The sequence below is a fragment of the Meleagris gallopavo genome, chromosome 23, assembly GCF_000146605.3.
Source record: "Meleagris gallopavo isolate NT-WF06-2002-E0010 breed Aviagen turkey brand Nicholas breeding stock chromosome 23, Turkey_5.1, whole genome shotgun sequence".
In the NCBI taxonomy this organism is placed as follows: domain Eukaryota; kingdom Metazoa; phylum Chordata; class Aves; order Galliformes; family Phasianidae; genus Meleagris; species Meleagris gallopavo.
This window is the reverse complement of record NC_015033.2, coordinates 5,699,459-5,713,521: the sequence shown is the minus strand read 5'-3', so window position 1 is coordinate 5,713,521 and position 14,063 is coordinate 5,699,459. Positions and strand designations below refer to the sequence as shown.

The window sequence follows — 14,063 nt, the reverse complement described above, 5'->3', positions numbered from 1 at the left end:
AGTTGTGGCTTTTGCCGAATTTTCTGTAAGGATTGTTTAGCTTGAATATGCTCTTAATCTTTCTTTAATTCTCTTCAACACCAAAATATTGGTATTTAAAAAAGGAGAAAAAAATCTGAACCAGTCCAAAAGGGATTTGAGCAACAAGTCTATGCTGTTAGCCTGCAGTTCACATCATGAAACCATGTGGTTCTCACTGGTGGTGTAACATGGCAGTCTGTTGCAAGGCATCAAAACAGTGCTTGAGAGATCAGATGGGAGATTCCCCTTCCTGCTTTATGGTGGGAGCTGTGAGTGTGTTTGGTGCAGCACTTAAAGCTCATTAAAGATAATAGCATCTTGTACAGTTTTGCAATACTTAATTATAGGATTTGACTCCAAGCAAGACTGTATTTAACTTCTTCCCTCCTGGCATCTGAGCACACTGAACATCTCACTAGGAATTACCCAGTTGTTGTGGAGTCCCGTTAGTATTTTGGATAACAGCAGTGATTGGAGTGCAGGCCTGCGGATTGGTTGGGGATGTCTTGGTCTGTCAATAGAATTAAGTACAGGCAAATAAAGGTAGTTATTGTTTGTCACCTGAACTCCTCTGAACTAAGCAGCACTGCAGGATTGATATTGACCAGTTTTCTGGCCGTTGACAGTAGTGTGAGATCTGTTGCAGTGCTTGTGCTGAATGCTGTGTGGATACTGCAAGTGGTAAAGGCAGGTCATGCTCTTGCTGACCTGCCTACAGCATGCATAAATAGCTTGTAAATATGGTTCCTTCTTCCCTTTCCTCTAAGTGGCAAGGCAGATGTTCCTGCGTTCCTCTCTCGACCTTTGTTGCTGTGGGCAGGTAGCTGTTTTTCTGTCTCTTTCTTTCATTCAGTTTCCTTTGCATCTTTCTTCTGCAATTCCTGAAATGCCCATGCACATATATTAAGTTCTGCCCTTCATTTATTCTTTTGTCATTGTTTCCATTTCACTTTCCCTGTGTTTCATTCCTGTATCTTTCTTGTTTAGACCAAGTGGAGGATCCAGCTGGCCGTAGCAGCCATGTAGGACCCTTCAGGAACCTGATGGTAAGTGCACGTGTGTACTTATACTCAGGCTTCCACCAGGTTCTGTACTGTGAGGAGCTGTTTTCCCTCCTGCAGGCTTCTGTCAGTCCTTGACGTCTTAAACTGCAAGAAAATTGTGGGACAGACCTTTGGTTAATTCCTTATTGATACTTTGATATCAGAATTGCAGGTAGAGGTTTTCATTGGAATTATGCAGGGAGAAAGTATGTCGATCTTTCATGGTTATGTGAATTTAAAAAGCACTTTGGGAACTCTCATGATGGAAAGTCTATCAAAAGCAAGCCACTGGGTATCTTCAGAAGATCCTGAGCTCTGGTGAGTTTGAAAGCTAAGAAGGCATACCACGAGGATATACTTTTCTTCAGTTCTCTTCCTGGACATCTGCTGTTGAATATGGTTAGGATCATAGGGTGGATCCATCTTGGACAGTCCCTGCTGTGCTTGAGTATAGGACACTCCTGTGATCTTTATAGAGAAATCTGCAAACTGCAGCCAACAGGCTAAAACTGATAACAGGAAAACAACAGAAACTGCATGGTATCCCTGGCTGATGTGTCAGCAACTGAACTGGCACATCTGATAAATGTATGCAGGCATTTTGCTCACTATAAAGGTGAACAGATGCCAAATGAAACTTCTCTTCAAATGCATTTGGACTTAAAGGCCAATAGCTTAAAATATTTCTGCCAGTATCAGTAAGTAGGTTACTTTTTTATTTTTTCCTTTTCAGGAGTGTGCCAAGGTATCTTGCAAATGGCCTTTTTCCCATCAATAGGATAAGAAAGAATGCTACCTAAATAACTCCATTTTGGTTAAAAATCCTGATATTCTGATGACTTCCCAGATTATAACTCAAAGTGCTGTAAATTTGCATTCTATAAATGGAGAACACTTTGGAAAACCTGTTTGCTTTGGTACTTGAGAGTGATTTTTGTTGTTGTTGCTTCTGTGTGTCCTGCATTTTGAAGAGCACACTTTCATCTTGCTGTGAGAAAGAGCTGGCTCTTGGTTTGCAGGCTTTGACATTAACCTGTCACCATGCTGAAAATTGAGGCTGCTGTAGAATCAGACTGTGGAGTTGCCAGTGATTTCATCTGCCATACCATCCCCAGCTGAACCATCTTGTGGAGCTGCCTGTAGCTTGGCAAAGGTGAGAGGTGCATCCAGGCCTTTGTTGGTTGAGTCAAGATACAGATATTATTCTTGAAATGATAAATGCTCTGCAGGAAGACAGTAGCTCTTAGGGAGTTTGAATAGCTGAATACGTGTTTTTGTTATGTGGCTCTTAACATGGTGATGCAGTGTTGATTCCTTAGGATTATACTGCAATTGAATACTTAGGCTTTTACCTAGAAGTAGAATGTTTGTTGTTTCTGTTACTGTACAGATCAAGTGCAGTTTTTGGGCAGCTTGGTAGATACTTCTGGTGAACTATTTGAATTTCTTGCTCAGATCTTGGTACTACATGTTGAAGTTACAAATAGCTGAGGTGTCCTTAGCATCAAATTGTGGTCAGATTGGACCAAATCAGATACAGTTGGGCTTAAACTGCTCGTGCCTGTGTGAACTGCTGACAGCTCGAAACTGTTTGGTGTTGGAGCCTTGTATTGCCTTGTCAAGTAAATCAGAGTTTGCTCCCTTTGGAAAGGTTTAATATGAACTGATAGAATATTTGAGGATATTATGGGATAATTGCTAGAACTGCCTAGGAAGAGTGCATGCATATTTTCCAAAGGTGACCAAAATGTGTTCTGGATGATTGTACTATCAGTTTCTGAGACTGAAAACTCTTAAATTGGTAAAAGGGAGATGGAAAAAAAGGATAATTACACACATGAATCTGAAAAGCCCTGTGGAATTTGGGGAGCGCCTGTGAAACTTGAGCTCCTTGGGAGGAAATGAAGGTAATTATTTGGATGATGTAGAATGTTCAAATAAAAACAAGTATTTCCTTTTAAAGCTGACCTGTCTCAGTTCCATAGGAGGGTGTGCATACTTTGAAAATTTGGGTTGGAATAGAGAGGAATTTTTTTTTAAAGGCATTTCAGACTTCTGGCCTACAATGTGAAAAGTATTTCAAGAAAAAAAGGAGGAACTTGTCGACAGGATTATCAATTGGAATAACGTGCTTCTAAATAAGAGATGAATTTCTGGCTGTAATTCACACTTCTGACTTGAGAAGAAGGGTCACTGCGTTAGCGTGGTATTCTTGTGTTAGAGGGAGCAACGGAGACATTTGGATGGCTGCTTCTGCAGAATTCTTGTTCCTAAGAGGTGGGTGTGTGGAAGTGTGAAGTTTCAGACGAGAGTGGTGCTTTCACCACATGCTTACAGGTGGAAGTTCCTTGCGATGACTTGAGTTAGAGGATTTTGGTTTCGTTTGTTCTTCCAGTCCTTGCCATCAGTTCCAAAGATTGCAGAACAGAATCTTTTAAGAGCGGGATCAAAAAGATAGTGTTATAACTTTGTAGCACATATCTGGGTGAAGTTCTGAACGTCTTTGCATGTTGCATCACAGATTGGGTCTTTGCATTATGCCATTTTACTCTTATCTTCATTGTGTTCATTATCTCATGCAACTCTAACACAGTTCCCAATTCTGCTATCTGAGAGTGTCAGCAAGCCTGCTTGTGTCAGTGGTGGTGATGCACCCTTACAGTTTGCTATTATCCAGTTCCATCTCATTTGTTTACTGCCTTTGCTGTGTTGGCCAACATCATGTTTATACTTCATTTCTTTGATTATAACTCTTCTCCATGTCATAATTCAAATGTTTGCACAGGTTTAGAAGCCTCTGTGAGCTTCTACTTGGTACAGCCTTCCAATTAACACTAAAGAATAATAATGCAATTTCCATACACTTGTATGAAATACAGTAATCTCACTGATTGAAGGTAATTAATAACTACGACTTGAGCTGCTTAACTGTCACAATAGATTTCCTTTGTAGTCTGTGCTTGTTTTGTAAGATATTTTGGAGTATTGGGTTTTTAGAGACTCAGGATTAATTTTTTTCAGGCCCTAGAGACTTACTACCTTATCAATATATAGTCACAGATTAGACATCAAAATTAAACGTGCAGATGTGTAATTTCTTCTAGGCCATCTTTTCTTGCTTCTTTTGTTCTGTACTTGGCCTTAGCAGTTTTTGCCATGTGGTCAGTTTGTTTTCTGAATGTTCTCCTTCCTTGCAGATGTCATTTGAGTTCCTCAAGAAAAAAGAGTTTCTACAGAAGTATGATGTACTCCAAGGCTGGGTGTTTTAATTTGCCACTCAGATATGAAAAATAAAATTGCTCAACAGGAGTAATGCATTTTTTTATTTTTTATTTTTATTTGTTATTTTATTTTCTTTCAGGAAAGAAAAAGACTCAGGAAAGTAAAACAAGGGGAGGAAGGCAACAGACACAAAGCAGAAAAGACTGATTTGGATTCTTCGGCAGATATGAGGGATTCTAAAGAGGGTGAGAGTTCTCAAGTATCTAATTGTTTTCTTTCCCATTATCTTTTTAAATCAAAGGACAAGTTTTATCATGTTTAATAAGCTAATGTGTTATCCTAAAGCAGTAAAGTGAACATGTCTATGTTTACCCAAACAGTTTGATTGTCTGTCAATTTGGATGTCAGAACTTTGTCAATAAGGCAACTCTGCAATTGGAAGAAACAGCGTACTGTAAAATTTCTGTGCCCAGACCCCTTTGAACAGAGAAGTCCTTATTCAAAAATATCTTTAGGCCTTAGTTAAATAGCTGTAATAATGACTGTATGAGAAAGATCAGTGTTACAAGGGAAAAATATAGTAATAATGCATAGAATAGCTAAGCATACTGTTTGTCCTGAAGGTGATCTGAAAAGATTATGTATAAAATTACGCTTTTTACATATTATGTATGTAAAAATGACTTAAATGTGTTTTAAATGCGTGGGGTTTTTTTGTTTTACAATCATGGAAAACTTGCCTTTGCTGTGGGTGTAACTGGTAATGGTTAAGGCTCTGTGCAGGTACTGATAGATATATTTTTTCCAAACTTATTTAACTTTTTGGACCCATTTCTTCACTCTCTTGTCTCTTCTGCTTGCACACTGCGTGCATGTTTTATTGCTGATGTCTAATGCTCTAGCTAGGGAAGGGAGATGGACTTCCTGCTCCATACTCAAGGCCACTTCAGAAACTCTGTGTGAGTTGGAAAAGAAATATTTTCTTCAGAAGTGGATATATCTGACAACAGATAAATAAAATTGGCACACAGAGGTGTGAATAAACAATCAGTTTACACTGATAAATGAGATGCATCGGGTGGATTCTGTAGGGTAGGAAATAGCTATTCAGGCAATGGCTAATAGAGAAATTTCACAGACTGGAAAGCACCATGCCAGATCTAAGTTCTGCCTTGCCATGCATTGCAGTATAAGTCCAGATTGTTGCATTGTGCATAAAGTTAGTAGTAACTTAGGGAAAATGGTCCAAGCCCAAAATACTTCAGCTGTATGTACTGCTGTACTTTTCTGACACTCTTGTAATGAAAGAAAAACCTATGAAGGTTTTTCAGACGTTTCTTTAAATGTTCTGAAGTCTGCTATTTTATATTCTTTGGCCATGATGTTCAATCCTAAGATCTCACTGTGTTAAGAATCAGCAGTTGTTTACATTTTCCTGAAGTTTCAGAAAGGAAATTCCTGAGAATGGTTTTGTTTGTTACAGAATCAGAGTGGTGAGAAGGAGAAGTGTTGTGGGGGTTGTGGAGTATTGACTTATCCTGTGTAAAAGGTAGAAGAACGGTGCAATGTACTCCAGGGCGTTTGGTCAAAATGTTTCATGCTTTTCCTACTTCATATATCAGGTCATAAAGAAGAAGATGAAAAGCCTTCTGTTTCTGCTGTACTGTCCCTGGAACAAACAGCTGTGATTCAGGAGATGGTTAATCAAGATGTGCTTCCAAAGCTGATGATTCCCAGTCCTGCCAGTGAACTGCAAATAGTGACCGAAGAGAAACAAGAAGAAGCAATAAACTGTGCATCAGATGATTTAGATGAGGATGAAGAAGAAGAGGATGAAGAAGAGGAAGAAGAGGAGATGGAAGATACCAATATGCCTAAAGAAAATGCTGAAATGCCTTTGATATGTGAAGAAAAGTTAGACTCTATGGAAGAGCAAAAGAGCACGTCAGAGGAATCTCCAGAAAGCTCTCCAAAGAAACTTGTGGTGAAAATTCCAAAAGCAAGAGGTGAATCAAATGGTGATGTTCAGGAAACATTCATGTTTCCTTGTCAACATTGTGAGAGGAAGTTTACAACAAAGCAAGGACTTGAACGCCACATGCACATTCATATATCTACTGTTAACCACGCTTTCAAATGTCGATACTGTGGGAAAGCCTTTGGTACTCAAATTAACAGACGAAGGCATGAACGGCGCCATGAGGCAGGGCCAAAAAGGAACCATTCTTAACACTAACATCATCACAGCACTTGGATAATGTCGCTGATAACCAAGTAATTGTGAGTGATGGTCTTAAAGATGACTTGAACGTTTCCAATCTTGTACAAGACTCCGTTGTCTTGGATTCTGAGAAAGTCTCCCAGGAAATGTCCCACTCTGCTTTCGCTGAGGAAAATAAGGAGCCCAAAGAATTGCATCCATGCAAATACTGCAAAAAGGTTTTTGGAACTCACACCAACATGCGGAGACATCAGCGCAGGGTTCACGAGCGTCATCTTATTCCCAAAGGTGTCAGGAGAAAAGGATACTTTCATGAAGAGCCACCACTTCAAACTGAGCAGGCCCCACCAGTGCAGAGTGTATATATAGCAAGTACTGAAATAGAAGAGGAAGGTGAAATAGATGATGTCTACATTATGGATATTTCCAGCAATATTTCTGAAAACTTAAATTATTACATTGATGGTAAAATTCAGTCCAACAGCAGCACTAGTAATTGCGATGTGATTCAGATGGAGTCCAACTCTGCAGACTTGTATGGACTAAATTGTATCATCAGTCCAGTCACAGTGGAAATTTCCTCAAATATAAAGATTACACAAACACAGGTGAATGAACCTCCTAAGGAGCCTTCTGGCAGCGGGAGCAATGAATCCAAAAAGAGGAGAACTGCCAGCCCTCCTCTTGTACCAAAAATAAAAACTGAAATAGAACCAGAACCTATAACTCCTACTAGTTCTTTAAATCTTCCACTTAGCATTTCAACAGAGAGCTTACCTTTCCATAAAGACAAAAGCGTTTATTTGTCATCAAAACTAAAACAGCTTCTTCAGACGCAGGACAGTAAGAAGATAACTCCATCAAGTGAAATCCCTAAACTGGGACCTTCTGTTGCATCATCATCTATTTTGCCTCCAGCGTCCAGTAGATTTAAAAGAAGGACCAGCTCTCCTCCCAGTTCTCCACAGCACAGTCCAGTACTTCGAGATTTTGTCAAATCAGGTGAGGGAAAAACTGTGTGGAATGATAATCTTCGGAGTTCAAAAATGCCAAAGTTAGAAAGCCACAGCAACTCTCCTGCTTGGAGCCTAACTGGAAGAGAGGAGAGGGAGACTGTGAGCCCTCTTTGCTTCGAAGACTTCAAAACATCAAAAGACTGGACAGTGGCTCCAACCTTTGGCAATGTATGCAACCAGCAGCCCCTGGATTTGTCTAGCGGTGTAAAACAAAGGTCTGATATCAAAAATAAGCATCAGGTTCCTTGGGAATCTGTATTAGATTTAAGTGTGCACAAGAAGCCTTGTGATGCCGAAATTCGGGAATACAAAGAAAATTCCATTCAACCAACCTGCAGTGGTGTAAAAAAGAAGAAACCGACCACTTGCATGTTACAGAAGGTTCTGCTGAACGAGTATAATGGAATGGATGCAGCCACAGACAGCACACCCAGTGTGAACAGAAGCCCGAGCCCAAGCAAATCCCTGGAATCTCAGGCAGAACCAGACACAGACCCCAGTCTGTCTGCATCGTCTTCCGTTGACACTCAGCCCCTAAGTTCCTCTGTTTCCCTTGTGCCACATGCATCTGTCGTACCTTCCATGTGTCAGCTGCCTCCTTTGTTAACACCAACTAATCCTCCTTCCCCACCACCCTGCCCGCCTGTGCTAACAGTTGCTACATCACCTCCTCCCCTTCTTCCAACAATGCCTTTATCAACTCCAGATGTCTCTGCTAGTGCCACTAACACTTCCTCTTGTCCATCGCCACTTTCAAACACTACTACCCAGTCTCCACTACCAGTTCTTTCACCTACAGTTTCTCCTTCTCCATCTCCCGTTCCTTCCGTTGAACCGCTCATCTCTGCTGCTTCACCTGGTCCTCCCACTCTCTCTTCTTCCTCTTCTTCGTCTTCCTCATCCTCCTCCTTCTCTTCCTCCTCCTCCTCCTCATCTCCATCTCCTCCTCCCCTTTCGGTGGTTTCTTCCGTTATTTCTTCTGCTGATAACCTTGAAAATACTCTTCCAATGATAAAACAGGAGGAAACTGAAAATGAGCAGAAGGCCAGAGAAGATCCTCGTGCTGCAAGTGAATCGGGAGTAGTGCAGGAAACATTCAATAAAAGCTTTGTGTGCAATGTCTGTGAATCACCTTTTCTTTCTATTAAGGACCTAACTAAGCATTTATCCGTCCATGCTGAAGAATGGCCCTTCAAATGTGAATTCTGTGTACAGCTTTTTAGGGATAAAACAGGCTTGTCAGAACATCGCTTTCTGCTTCACGGAGTAGGAAATATCTTTGCTTGCTCAGTCTGTAAAAAGGAATTTGCTTTTTTGTGCAATTTGCAACAGCATCAGCGAGATCTCCATCCAGACAAAGTGTGCACACATCATGAGTTCGAAAGCGGGACTTTGAGACCCCAGAACTTTACTGACCCCAGTAAGGCCAACATAGAGCACATGCAGAGCCTGTCAGAAGACTCTTTAGAACTTTCTAAAGAGGAGGAAGAAGATGAAGATCTAAATGATTCTTCTGAAGAGCTTTATACTACTATAAAAATAATGGCTTCTGGGGTAAAATCTAAAGATCCAGATGTTCGTATGGGCCTCAATCAACACTACCCAAGCTTTAAACCACCTCCATTTCAGTATCACCATCGAAATCCTATGGGTATTGGCGTTACTGCAACAAACTTCACTACCCACAATATTCCACAGACTTTCACTACTGCCATCCGATGCACAAAATGTGGGAAAAGTGTGGATAACATGCCTGAGTTACACAAACACATATTGGCCTGTGCATCTGCCAGTGACAAAAAGCGATACACGCCCAAAAAAAATCCAGTGCCACTGAAACAGACAGTGCAGCCTAAGAACGGCGTGGTTGTCATCACTGGTCCTGGAAAGAATGCCTTCAGACGGATGGGTCAGCCAAAAAGACTTAATTTCAATGTTGAGATTAGCAAAATGTCTTCAAATAAACTAAAAATAAATGCATTGAAAAAGAAAACCAGCTTGTCCAAAAAGCTATCCTGCAAAAGAAGAAATCTGCTCAGCAGAAGGCAGAATTGAAAAATAGCCTTTCTGAGTCAGACCCTCACATCTGCCCCTACTGTAATAGAGAGTTTACTTACATTGGAAGTTTGAACAAACATGCATCGTATAGCTGTCCCAAAAAACCCATCTCCCCATCCTACCAAAAAAAATCATCCAAAAAAGGTGCAAGTTCTTCACCTGCAAACAGCGAAAAAGGCAGCAGCCAGCGCAGAAGAACAGCAGATGCAGAAATCAAAATGCAGAGCATGCAGCCTCACTTGGGCAAGACAAGAGCACGAACCTCAGGACCTGCACAAATCCAGCTGCCCTCTGCATCCTTCAAATCAAAACAAAACATTAAATTTGTACCTCCCATTCGATCGAAAAAGCCAAATCCGTCTTCGTCACTGAGGAACTCTAGTCCTGTGAGAGTGTCCAAAATGACTCACGTTGATGGGAAAAAAACTAAGGTGGTAGGTAGGAACACTTCCTCTGGCATCTCAAGCAAAGCCACCCGGAAATTGCACGTCAGAATACAAAGGAGTAATAAGGCTGTTTTGCCAAGTAGGTCTGCTGTGGCAAGTAAAGAAAAAGCAGACAGATTCACTGTAAAATCTAGAGAGAGGATTGGAGGACCTATTACACGAAGCTTACAGCAGGCAGCAAATGCCGAGGCAGCAGAAAACAAAAAAGATGAAAGCAGTACAAAGCAAGAATTAAAAGATTTCAGGTAAGCTTTTAATTTGAACTTCAGACAAAACAGGAACACGTTGCTTGCTGTTTTGCCAATTTTCTTGGTCTTTTTTTGAATTTGTCATATTTAAATCAGAAGAAGATTGCGTTTCCTAAAACGTGGTTAGCAGCTCAGTCACGTATGATGTACATATTTGATGCATTTTGTCACATTGTCATATATACATCATTTGTATAGAGAATGTCCTTAATTATAAATGGATTTGAAAATGCTGGGAAAAATGTCAGCACTTGAGTGCAAATAAACCTAAGTCGTTAAACTTCATGTTCCTGGTGACGTGTATCTGCTATCCAGCACACGGTGGCCTGGAATGGTTCTAGGTTTAGGTGATGGTGGTTTGTTAAGCAAAAAGTCACGACTGCGTTTTTACCCTCCTATTCAAACAATTGGAAATGTTGGGTTTTTTAAATAAAAAAAAATATATTCTCTGCATATCGTATTAAAAAAAAAAGAAAGCATACTTCAACAACTGTATGTGCATCCTAATTGAGTCAGATCTCTAACTACTTAATATAAGGGAAATAGATGTGTAAGAAAAGTGACATGAATGTGTAAATTTTTGTTAAAAGTATCATGCTCTTATGTTTCAGGTTAAGAAAAAAAAAATTATTACTAAAGTTCTATTTCATTTTCAGATGAAGCATTTTAATCACAAGAAAGGGTAACAAATAAAATAAAATCATACTCTATGTGCCTGAGTCCCGTTTAAAGTCTTCATGTAATCTTTCAAGTCAGCAGTCTCTTTTGCAGCCTTCAACATTTCTGTTAGCAGCCTTCTGCCCTGCTGTTCTTGTAACAGGTGTCTGATCTGCTGGGTGACTTTCACAAAACTCAGTGCTGGTTGTTTGCTTTTTGCTTTGCTGATTACAGCCAGGTTTGTGGCTGAAGGTAGGATTATTTAACCAAAGCGGTTGGTAGTGGAGAGGGCCCAGCCTCTTTCACAAGTGCCCACAAGCAGAATTGTCAGGAGGTGACAAAAGCCAACTGTTTGCAGCTTGTATGTCTGACGGTGAAGACCTGTCGTGGGATAGTTTTGAGAAAATACTTCCTATAAAGTAAAGCTTGGACACAACAGAATAATTTCAGAGAGCTGGAAGGGAAATTAAACAGTCCAAGTTAGGACCTGTTGAAGGAAAAAAATATATATATATACTCCTGCAATTTGGAGAATATAATGGTGTTGAATATGCCTTTAAAGTACAAAAACTGTCAACCAGGCCTCCTCTCTTGGACATAATGATCTTCACGTTGCTTAATTCTGTGATCAACTGCTCTCTTAGTGCTTTCTGTGGAACTTTCACACGATGCCAGGACAGATCAGTAGAATTCAAAGCTGGAATGACACACCTTTCCACCCAAGCTAATCACTTCACCTTGAAGCAAAATAAGCAAGTGCTTGGAAATCTCTGCATATAGAAGTTGTTTAGTAGCATTCAGGGTAAATAACGACCTACTGAGGGGCAAGGTTTCCTTGACTATCTCAAATACCATTCGTTTACTTTGGCACCTTGCAGTCTTTAATGGTTTAATGAATAGTTCTGCTAGAAGAATTCTTGCTTTTGTTTCTGAACTATTGTTCATAAATCCAGATTCTCTCATCACCACATCACCTTTGTTTTTATCTATCAAATATGGAGAAGTGTTTTGGTTTTTTTGCTTTCGTACACTGTTTAACATCTGCATAACCTTCAGTCCTACTGCATGTAGACATTTTTTTCTCCCCCAGGAAACCTCAATTCCTAATACCATTCAAGACTGCCATGTAATGCAGTAGTCGTCTCCAAATCTGCTTTTCACCCTTCAGTTTTTCTGTGTAAACATACTCCATTTGCGAATAAGTTGTTTTGACATTTATCTTCAGTATTTTTGTTTTTGTTTTTATTTTCTAGGAATATCCAGTAAAACAAAGCAAAACAAAACAAAATCTCTTAATGACATGGTAGAGCTGGTGCATGCTCAACTTAGGATAAGCACTACGAGAATGGATGTGAAGTCCACCAAGCTTGTGAAACCAGCTGAAGCTGACTCACAATCGTAACATGGCCTGCAGGCTGCTTGCTAACACTCAGTGGTAGAGGCAGGGCTTTGTGCCTGACATGCGTGCTGGGCTTCATGGTGAGTCAGATAAGAGAAGGGTGCTGTTAAAAGCCAAACGGAACCAAAAACAAGAGCAGAAAACACACAGCAGTACCCCAAACAAAAGAAAAACCACACACAAAAGCATTGAAAGAAAGTGGGAGTAAACTAAACCAAATCTTTGGCCTTTGAATGCTGAGATCCTGGTTTTATCCATGCCTTCGTGGATGACTTAAGAGACGGTTCAGTTCTAAGTTTGGTGAAGCAGAGATCCCCTGTTCTACCAGCAGTTTGGTAGGTTCAAGGACAACAGTTACTGCTGCACTCTTCTTGTCATTTAGTAACTGTCAAAACCTTCCTTCTAAATGAATCAGTACAGAGGGACCTGGTAGGACAGAATCTCCTTTTCCCACCTCCTCTCCATTCTCTACATCTTTCGGATGGCCATCATATAATGGGAAAAAAAGCCTGAGTGAGTTCTCTGTGAGTTTTCCAAATTCTTATTTATACATGCAAATGAAACTTTATATAGCAGTGAAATACCAATACCAATTTCTAAATACTATATATAATGTGTATCTTTTTATTGATAAAAAGGCTAGACCAGGGCTACATACCTGTATATTTTGAAAATGAAATATATAATTACTCTAAAAGGTCCTACACCTCTATCTAATAACTTAAAACAACAGTTGGTCTATTGTTCTTACACAGCTTTTTATGGAAATACCATTTCTCACGTTTATATAGCTTTCAAGATTAATGACTGAGTCGATGGGAAGTGACTAGTTTCATTATACAGCCACCCCTTTTATTTTTTGTTCTTGACTTAAAAAGTAATCTACCTCTTAAAATTTGTAGTTTAATACTTGTTTGGTGAATTTGTGCCACTTTAACTTTCACTTTCACTATCATTCCCATTTTGTTACATTTCTGTTATGGGGACTTTATGTTGAAATAATGTATAAAGCATTTGTAGCAAGTATAAAAAAATAAAATATTTAAAATTATTTAAATTGTTTTGGACACTTCAATTGTACTATATGTGATTTACATTTTACATTAATTTTCATTCTGTTTTCATCTTGGGCTGTTAATCTTGGAGCGTGTTCCTGTATTAAAAGTTTGCTATTAGTTATATTGTTTCTTTTTTTTTTTCTTTTTCCTTTTTGGAGAGTGATACAAAGAGTATTCTAATGAAAACATTAAAAATTGCAATTTGACAACAAGTGGGTCCTCATTGCTTTTGAACATTGTAGCCTTGGTGAAGAGCCTGTAAGTGCAGGTAAGCAACAGGAGGGATGTTTCTCCTCCAGCATGCAGTACATCCTCTAACTTGCAGATGTGTTCAAGGATATCTGTTGTGTTGCAAGCACTTAATGACCAGCTAGATGGAACTACTATGACACGTTTTATATAACTGTAACCAATAAAGCGAGCTTTTTAAAAACTCTGTGGGAAAACTTGCTTCTTATATGGAAACCAGATGTACCAGGCAAAATGGAGCAGTGTACATCTAGAAGGAATTAAGTATGCTTGCATCCTCGGGCTTTCTACACCGAAACAAATTTATACAAATCTAACACTTCTGAGTTAGTCCTTGATGTCCTTTCCTGTGGATCTAGTTAATTTAAAAGTTTAATTAACACTGCAAGCACCATTTGATAACTTTTTCTGTTCTCTGTGCTTAA

At 39.6% G+C, this 14,063-nt stretch overlaps 1 protein-coding gene across 1 annotated transcript; it reads left to right on the top strand.

Annotated features, from left to right (window-relative positions):
- The first annotated feature begins 1,002 nt into the window (after nucleotides 1-1,002).
- LOC104914188 (PR domain zinc finger protein 2) lies at nucleotides 1,003-13,510 on the top strand. The gene is given in 6 exon segments (XM_019622581.2): nucleotides 1,003-1,067; nucleotides 4,426-4,531; nucleotides 5,909-6,493; nucleotides 6,496-9,510; nucleotides 9,513-10,272; nucleotides 12,186-13,510. Coding segments are annotated over 6 exon segments (4,482 nt in total). The 5' UTR covers nucleotides 1,003-1,064; the 3' UTR covers nucleotides 12,199-13,510.
- Nucleotides 13,511-14,063: the final 553 nt, after the last annotated feature.